The sequence below is a fragment of the Echinops telfairi genome, unplaced genomic scaffold (genome assembly GCF_000313985.2).
Source record: "Echinops telfairi isolate 266 unplaced genomic scaffold, ASM31398v2 ScPeMD7_7400;HRSCAF=8409, whole genome shotgun sequence".
Lineage (NCBI taxonomy): Eukaryota > Metazoa > Chordata > Mammalia > Afrosoricida > Tenrecidae > Echinops > Echinops telfairi.
Genome location: NW_022111300.1, coordinates 59,017,947 through 59,027,389, shown reverse-complemented (window position 1 = coordinate 59,027,389; position 9,443 = coordinate 59,017,947). Strand labels below are relative to the sequence as shown.

General features: G+C 56.8%; 1 protein-coding gene across 1 annotated transcript in view; it reads right to left on the bottom strand.

Annotated features, from left to right (window-relative positions):
* Nucleotides 1–3,046: 3,046 nt before the first annotated feature.
* TSHZ1 (teashirt zinc finger homeobox 1) overlaps nucleotides 3,047–9,443 on the bottom strand; it is a 67,740-nt gene continuing 61,343 nt past the window's right edge. The window contains exon 3 of the mRNA XM_004715934.2: nucleotides 3,047–7,160. Within this exon, the coding sequence (XP_004715991.1) occupies nucleotides 3,823–7,160 (3,338 nt within the window). The 3' untranslated portion in view covers nucleotides 3,047–3,822. The remainder of the gene's footprint in view (nucleotides 7,161–9,443) is intronic.

Below are 9,443 nucleotides of genomic sequence, written 5' to 3'. Positions count from 1 at the left end.
TGAATGTACAAATGTGCTTTACACATTGATGTATGTATGGATTGTGATAAGAGTTGTATGAGCCCCTAATAAAATGATTAAGAAAAAGAAGGGGATATTGCATATTTAAAACTCAGGGGGGAAAAATAAAATGTGAGGTGCATACAACGGTTTGTAACAACAAATGGGCAAGACCTGGCAGTTCACATCAAAACAGTGATCATTATTTTATATTACACTAAAGATGTTTTTGTGCACACGGTGTTTCTTTAACGTGTTTGTTTGTTTGTTTGTTATGCACAGAGAGATACACGAGGAACTAAGGGAAACCTTTTCGTGGCAAAGGCTATTCGCAAATTGGACTTAAAGTGGGCGTAGGTACAATGAGCTTGCCCGTATTCCTGGCACTAGGTATTCTGGGTTGCAACCAAGATTGCTACAAACTGGTACACCCTCATCTCCGTTCATTTTTCAGATCCAACAAAACCTAGATCTTTTTTGGCAGTGGGATGCGGGCAGAGTCGGAGGCCCCCAGAAACACTGTTCTGCTCAACAGGTCTGCTTCTGCCAACCTCTGTCTCCTGCTACACCTGCCGCAGAAGAGCCCCTGGCCTTGCCTGCGGGGCAGAGACCCAAACAACGCTCACCCCTTCGTGAGGTCGAACACACGGCCTCATTCTCCTCGGGGGTCCCTTGAACGGAGTACAGTTCAGATTCGGCCAACTTATGCTGTGTGTGGGTGTGAGCAGGTTTCTTAGCCCGGCCGAGCCTCCTTTCTTCCCCACTTTGAGATTGAGAAGCCTGGAGCCCCCAGTGTGCGTACCACAGGAGTGCCGTGGACTGCCACGCCTTGACCAACTCCATGTTGGACGATGCACAACCAGGATGCTCCGTAGAAATGAGGATGGCAAGACTTCATCTTACATGCTTTGGACATGTGATCAGGAGGAACCAGTCCCTGGAGAAGGGCACTCCCCCACCCCCGTTTGGAAACAAGGAGGACCCTCCACGATCGACTGCCAGAGAGGCTGTCGCGGTGGGCTCACCCTCGGCCAGGGTCGTAGGGATAGTAAAGGGCCGAGCAGGGGTTTGCTGTGTGGTTATTTCTAGGGTCGCTATGAGTCAGAGCCAACACAATGGCATCTGACAACACAGAAATATTCCTATTACAAGTAGATGCCCTAAGCTTCCACCGAGTGGTTGAAGTCCATTGTTATATGGCAATGTGGCTACTGCATTCAAAGACAACATGGAAGGAACCCACACTGTGCCAATCCGCCCCCACCCCACCCCCAAGGGACCGGAACTCAGGTAGCAGCAGCTTCTACAGTATTCGTTTCATAGCTACACGGTAGGGCTGAGCACACACGGCATGCCTTACCTGGGTGGAGCTCTGGCCACTCCACCACCTCACCCACACCTCCTAACAACCCTCCGTTGAAGGGTGGCCAGGACAGACGGTACTTTGTGGGCTTGTGGGATGATCAACTTAACGCTGATGTTCAGTTAACACCAAGACCCCAAATGTTGCCACTGGTCTAATAGCTCTTTGTCTCTCACCTCTTGAGCCCAAAGTCCAAAATCGTCTAGGAATTGAACTGAGAGCTAAATGGTTGAAACCGTGAAGGGCACTGCGATTCACCAACAAGAAGTCAGGACGTTTGATTAAGCCTCCACGGTGCCTGGCACTTTAAAGGACTGAGAGAGTGGCCGTGCAGTGATGGTGGCTAAGACGGTTAGGTCATGGGCTACCACAGGGAAAGAAGACACAGCCCCATCTTGGCTGTGGCAGGTGACTATGGAGACACCAGGGGAAAAGGAGATGCCTCAGTGTGGCTTCCAACCTCTCTTGAGATATGCGAACCTGTAAGCAAGAGGCAGAACAAGAAGCCTTCCTGCTGCCACCACCAACCACTTCCAGGAGCCAAGGGCCTCCCCTCCCTGTCCCTGCATGCAGGCCCCGGCAGGTTGGGCAGGCCTTGTCCATTTGCAACCGAGAATGAGTACCAAGGACACGGAGCAGACCCAGGCCCGTGTTCTTACCCCCCCAAAATATAAGTCTTCCTAAGCACAGCATGCAAGGAGCAGCCCGGACTGCCAGGCCAAGGGCCCAGGGGTCTTCACCCTGCCCCGGCCCCTGTCCCCGAAGCACATAAGGGTCATTCTAATGATCATTCTAAGATTATCCCCAAACCGGGTCTGGAAACTGCCATCACCGACCGCATGGTGAGGCTCAGCAAGCTGGTGCTCAGGAGAGCAGGCAACTCGATCACGGTTCTGAACGTGGCCCTCCTCCGCACCTGCTGCTCGCCTGCTCCTGCGATCACGGAGCGGCGCGAGATCCCTCGCGAGGGAATGACGACAGGACAGGTGCGTAAATCAAGAACTGCGTGTGGGTTTATTTTACATTTGAGAAAACAGTGGGCTTCGTTGCGTGAACCAAAATGTACTGTACAATATTAATGACAGGACATCAAAATGTATAATTAATAGTGCATTGCTTGCTTTGTTTCCCCCCTTTCATTTATTTTTTTATTTATTTCTGTCCGATAGTTCTTTTTTTTTTTTTTAAGTACATGCACCCAGAGAGATGCAGGTGCCAGTAAAATTTCTCTGTTGAAATCAAGCCGCAGGAACTAAATTTTATTCAAAAAATCGTGGTTTTACATTATATACACAGAAATCGAATATAAAATGACAATATAAAAGGTTGAAAGAGAAAGCAAACAGCCAGAAGGTACAAAGAGAGTGGAAGAGATTAAAATAGGACGCTAGGTAACACAGAGGTGTTTTTTTGTGGGTTTTTGTTTTTTTGTTTGTTTTTTGTTTGTTTCTGGTGGTATTTTTTTTTTCTTACGCCGATGCTGGCAGTTTACAAGGGAAGACAGCCAACATCTGCCCCTGCCCAGTTGTTTTCCATGAACCAATGCAGCAACGCTATAGAAAGGCCGGCTGTACCCAAGCTTACATTTGGAAATGACTATAAACTGCAGTATTTTACAGGAAAAAAAAGAGATAGCATTTGTACACATTTTTAAATAATAGCTTGCATACTTTTTTCTTTTTTTTTCAGTTTTTTTTGTTTTGTTTTGTGGGTTTTTTGTGGGGTTTTGTTGCTGTTGTTTTTGTTTTGTGTTTGCCATGCTGGCATTTTCCAGCTTCCAAAGGGTTTCGGCATGGTGGCGACTGGGGTGTTTGTGGTTGATGTTTGATTGAAACCTGTGGGGTGGGGGGCCGCCCCACGAGTCCTATCTCTCAGCAAGCTTCCTCACAAACCAGTCCTGCATATAAAAAGCTCTGCTCCTACGTTTTTAATCATTAAATAAGTTTTGTGTCTGACACAGCTTTAGATCTGAATGAGATGCCTTCAAACCTTCTATTTACTTCCTATTTATTTACCTATTTATTTTTTTTCCTTCAAGTGAAAGGCACAGATATACGATTAGAGTCCTCACAGGGGTTAAACTGGACCCGAACTGGGTGCCACAGCCCTCCGTCGTGGCAACTCGTCATTCGCCGACATCTCTTCGTCACTGTTATTTGCATCTCAACTTCCGGCTTACAGGAACGTCTCTGAAGTGCGGGTCCCGCTCTTTCCTAAAAGAGAACGGACGTGGAAAGCAGAGATCCGACCCTGCTTCACGGGAGGAAAAAAAATAAGAGAGAGAAAAACCACCATGCAGGGGCGCAGACAGAGTGCGTATAAATAGAGCTACAAAAGGCGTGTAAGAAACCCAAGGTCCAGGGAGGCAGCTCAGCGACCTCGGAGGAGTCTGATTTCAGAGGCTCAGGCCAGGCCTAGTGCAGTCGGCAGCAGTGTTAGTGCAAAGGGCAGAGCTGGTGCTACTGCTTCTCCAGCTCCGTGACGTAGACCAGGTGGTCCTCGGGGGACTTGCCGTGGGTCTTACTGAGGTGCAGTTTGACTGCGTGCTTGCTGGCAAAGGTCCGGTTACACAACTTGCATTGGAAGGTGGAGCCCAGGTCCTCGTCCCCGACCCCCAGAGGGCCCAGGGCCTTGCCGCCCAGGACCTTGGGGATGCTCGGCTGCTCCTGGATCTGGCTGAGCGGCAGCTTGGACAGGTCCTTCAGGCTGAAGCCCAGGTGCGTCTCCAGGTGGCTGATGTACGTGCAGGCAGTCCTGAACTGAGAGGCACAATCGTTGCAAAAGAACACAGGATGCCCCGTGTCGAGGTTCTTCAGGAACTTGGTCCCCCCTGTCCGGCGCAACTGGTACTTGACGTTGGCCAGCCAGTGGCTGATGGTGGTCATGGACAGGCCGGTGAACTTGGAAATGTGCACACGCTCCTGGGGGCCCAGGTCGGACATGATGTATTTGCCCTCGGGCGTCTCCCGCAGGCTGGAGGCGAACTGGGCCTGCAGGATGAGCAGGTGCTGGGGGTTCCAGGTGGACTGCCGTCCCTTCCGCTTGTGGACCGGCGACAGCTCATCCAGCGCCTCCTCGAAGCTGCTGCCGTCGGCATCGGACTTCTCGGACACAGTAGAGGGCGTGGAGGACTTGGGCGTCAGGCGGCCCGTGAGGTTCTTCACCATGTCGGAGATGTCCATCAGAGCACTCTCCCGCAGGGGCGACGAGACCGCGTCTGCTGCGCCCACCCCCAGGGGCTTGCTCTTGGATTTGGTGAGGTCGATGGGCTGGTCACTGCTCTCATAGTAGTAGCGATCGATGGCGTCAGCCTGCTTGCCGGGGGCGCCGGGGGGCGCGGGCCTGTCCAGCATGCTGTTGCTGATCTTGTAGAGCATGGCCAGGGGGTCCAGCGAGGGGCTGACCGGTTTGGACACCTTGCCCAGGTGGGCGTTCATGATGGACTGCAGGGCGCTCAGGGGGTTGATGAAGGGCGGCTCGGGTGAGTGGTCCGTGATGACGCCCAGGCCGCTGCAGCCGTTGGTGACTTTGGCCCGGAGGGGCTCCGTGCCATTGGGGGGGTGCGGGTCGCCCGGCTCCTCCTTGGCAACCTTCCCCACCTCTGTGTCCGGGCTCTTCTTGGGCAGCTGCTTGCCACCAGGCTCTTCGCCCTTGGGGAGATCTTTGTCCTCCTTGACCACTGGGGATGCGGCCTTGGCTGGGGGGCCTTTGTCCCTCTCCTGGATGGGCCTGTCCTCCTTCTTGATGCTGACCTTGCCCGTGACCTTCTCCACCAGCTCTTCCATGGCCGACACGTTGCTCCGGTGGGGAGGGGGCGTCAGGCTGCCCCCGGGGGAGTGCAGGAGGGCACTGTGCTCGGCGGGCAGGGACTTGGCCCCACTGGCATAGGTGGGCTGCATGGGCACGGTCTGCACAGCAGGCGGCAGGGCCTTCACAGAGCCGGGCAGCTGGTAGGCGGCATGGATACTGGGGTAGCCGCCCCAGGAGGGTGCGCCGTTCTGGGCCTTGCTGATGGCTGTGCTGACCGTGTTCTCCAGCGACTTGAGGATGTCCACACCGCCCTTGGGGCTGTCAGCCAAGTCCTCCTCGCGCAGGTACTGGTAGAGCGCGGTGGGCTCCGGCTTCTCGGTGCCGCCCTCCACCTCCTCCTTGACCCTCCGGTCGGCCTCTGAGGCTGCGGGGGTCACAGCAGGCACCTGCTCCTTCTCAGCCTCCTTCTCCTCAGGCAAGGCGGCACCTGCCGGCGAGTCTGGCTGCTTCTTGGTGCCACCGGCAGTGGCGGCGGCGGCGGCGGCGGTGGGCAGGCGGGTGTGCGTGGTGGGCGGTAGGGGGATGGACTGGATCTTCTCCTCCACCACGGGATCCAGCACCAGCTGCTTGCCCTTCTTGGAGGCGGACGTGGTCACCTTCAGGAAGTGGCCGGTGACCATCATGTGTGCCGTGAGCTGCTGCAGGGTGTCGTGGGAGCTGCCGCACTCCATGCACTTGAGGATCTGCGCCTTGCGGGCCTCAAACTGCCAGGTGTAGCTGGCCCCGTTTTGGTAGCCGTAGCGGTTGTTGGGCGTCACGTAGGGGTTGGCCGTCTTCTGGTCCTTGCCGGGCTCGCCCAGCGCCGCCACATCCGCGGGCACCCCCGCGGGCTCTGGCGAGCAGGGCGAGGCCAAGTCCTGGAGGGCGCGCTTCTTGGTGGAAGGGACCAGCTTGGTGATGGCGGGCACCGGCTCCTTCAGAGGCACTTTCTGGTAATGCTTGGTTTTGATCATGTGGACGCTGAGGTCCTGCAGGGACTCAAACGAGTGGCCGCAGTACATGCACTTGAGCACCTTCTGGGCGTCCTCCTTGCCCTCCATCTCCATCAGGGAGCGCTTCCTGGGCTTGGACCAGCGCTTGGTCTTCTCGGCGTCCTTGTCCCTGTTGTCGTCGCGGTAGTGGCCCGTCTCGTTCATGTGCACCGTCAGCTCCACCAGCGTGTCGTAGGCGGCGCTGCAGTCCTTGCAGCGGAACTTGCTGGCGCCGGTGAACACGGAGCCATAGAGCTTGTTGTTCTGCCGGTACAGCTGCACGGTGCTGAAGAGGCTGGGCTCCGGCAGCAGGCCGTAGGAGGACGTCTGCTGCAGGGTCTTGGCCAGGGCCGCCTGGTGCCAGTCGTACCCGGAGCTGCTGCTGCTGCTGCTGTTATTGGTGCCCCCGCCACCTCCCCCGCCACCGCCTCCGCCTCCACCACTGTGGCTGGCGCTAGTGCTGGTGCTGGTGCTGGTGCCGGTGCCGGTGCCGGGTACATGCGTGTTGGTGCCGGCGGTGCTGGTGGCGGTGGGGGGTGTGGGCGTGGGCGTGGCGCCCTCCTTCCTGCCAGCATCGCTGCTGCTGCTGGTGGAGGTCAGGCTGGACCTCTTCAGGTCCAGCGCTAGGCTGGACCAGCATGACTCGGAGAACAAGTTGGCATACACAGCTTTGATTTGGGCCAAGCTGTCCTGCGGGTAGGAGACACTGTCCGCGCCCGGGGCGTCGTCCTTCTCCTCCTGGGAGGAGGGCAGTTTGAAGTGGGCCAGCTGGTCGCTGCTCTCGCTGAAGGGCGACCCATAGCCGGCTTCCTGGTTGGTGGCCGTGCTGACGGGCGAGTCCTGGTAGCTGTGCGCCTCTTTGATCTCGGGGTCTTCATTGCACACATACTCGCTCTCCTGCGGGTGCAAGGGGATGCCCTCCTCCGCGGGGTCTGCGTCGACCTCGGCTGCTTTCAGCTCTTCCTCGGGGACGTAAGCTGGAAGAGAGAGACAAGGCACAGTCAGAGCCACCTTGGCTGTCACCGGGGCTCGGTGAAGAGATGCTGCTCAGCCCAGCCTCCCCAGAAAGTCCCGAGGCCAGTGGATGTGACGCCCAGCCTGCTGTACAGAGACATGCCCGCCTGACCGGGTGAGCTCTGCGGGAAGAAACTGCCACCCACAGGTCAGCGCCCAAACCCCGCCCCACGAGGACCCCTGCTCCAGGCCCCTCCCCTCATCAGCACGGGGAAGCCCTCCTGCGTTCTGCAGCTAGCATCCGGAACCTTCCCTCCATCAAGACCGACTTGTCAGCTTTGAGGACAAGGTTTTGCACAGACGGTATCGTATGGTTTCCAAAAATAAAGCACTTATCATCACAAGCAGTGAAAATGTTCTGTGCCTCACTGGGAAGGAAGAAAGAGCGCGGGACCCTGCCTCCTGCTGGACAAGGATGAGGCGCGCCTGGCCAGCCAGCGTGCATGCAGCAGGGTGTGGAGGGCAGAGCGCCCTGTGCAGACTATCTGCAGCACTTCCTGCATGGACTGCAGGGGGCAGCCCAGCAGAGCCCTGACACACAGCCTTGCTAATCCCCCAGGGGCCACTGGGCACCCCTCAGAAGGGCACTGTATTTACTGCTCCTAGTTTCCAGACGCGAGGTTCCAGAAAGCCCCTACAAAGATGGGAGGTGTCTCATCAACTCTAATCAGCCATGATCATGCTGTGGCAGCTGGGCCGTAGGGCATTTGGTGACAATGGGTTAAGAAGAAGACAGAAAACATCTCCTAGGACCAATGGGAAGCCTTGCCCTGCCACACTCGGGGCAGGAGGTGGAAGAGAACTTTGGCTGGTGCTTGAAGCTGCAGGTGTAAGTCGTTATGCTCTGGAGGTGCTCACTCACCGGCATGTGTGCAGCCAGGTGTTTACACATGGACGCATGCTCACACGTTACATGGGCATGTGTGCCCACGTGTGACATGTGCATGAGCATGTGTGCCTACACATGCTATGCATGCGTGCATGGCTCATATACGCACACGTACACACAGGGGCACATGCATAGGCTCACACACTTGCACAATATACACATATGCACTCACATGGGTGGGCTCACACAAACATAGATGCACATGCACATAGGTGCAGAGGTTTACACTTGTGCATGTGCATGTATTCACACATGCACAAAAAAGACATGCCTGTCCACATGTGTACACATCCCCAGGAGCATACATGTGCCCACCTGGTCTCACACGCATGCACACAGTGAGAAACAGCTGCTGGGTATGATGGGGTGCTCTCCGTCATTGCAGTGCAGGCAGCCAATACCTACAGCCGACATGGACCCCTGACACACACCCTGCCTTCCTCTCAGTGGAAGTGGGACAGAGCCCGTGTGCCATGGGGAGCAGTGGTCACTGGGGCATGAGCTGACAGATACCCTGTCAACCTTTCTGGGGCAGCCCCTCCAGCACTGCCGGCTGAGGGTGGACACAGGACCCTCAGCCCTGAGGCCACCTGAGGGGCCACTGGGTGGCGTGCTCCCTTGGGTGCAGGTGACAAGGCTGGGCCGGGACTCTAGGAGGGGGAGGCCTGGGTCCTTGGGACAGTTTGGGTGGCTTGTGGTAGGCACTCCCCCAAGTCAGCAGGTCTGTGGGGGATCAGGGAGTGGGGCCCTGGCCACGCCTCTGCGAGGCATGGGAACTCTTGTGTGCCTGCCCGGAGAGGGCCTCCTGCCCCCCGAGTGGCCCCTGATCAGCGGGCTGCCAGCTGCTCCTCCTTAGACCAAAGCCAGGCTGCCATCCCTACCTGATTCTGGGTCTATACTCCGAAGGCCTAACTGAGCACCACTCCTGCCTCTTTAAGGCCCGCCAATCACAGACCAGTCCTAATCTCATTGACATGGGGCCGAGGAGGGGCGGGGCTGGAGGTGTCTCACTGGTGCGGAGTGCTGAGGTGGGGCAGCCACCCCACAGACTCAAGGTAAGAGATGGCATTGGCCTCTGAGGCCACACGGGTTGAGCAGCGCTGCCCACTATTCAGGAAGCCCCATGAATCGTCCTCGCTGGGCACTCACCCACCCAGGAGACCTGGGCTGCTGCCCAGAGCTGAGAGGGGGCCCCGGGGACCAGTAGAGCCCTGCCTACCAAGAGCCCATCGAGGGGGCTTCAAACAGTTCTAGCAGACAGTGGTATTAAGAGATCATGGAAATGACCACCAACTTTTTGACCCTCTCCTATTACAGTGGGGTGGGGGGGGGAGACATGAAGATGAGGAGAGACTACAGAGACAGACAGAAGGATCGGCAGCCCCCTGATGTGGCA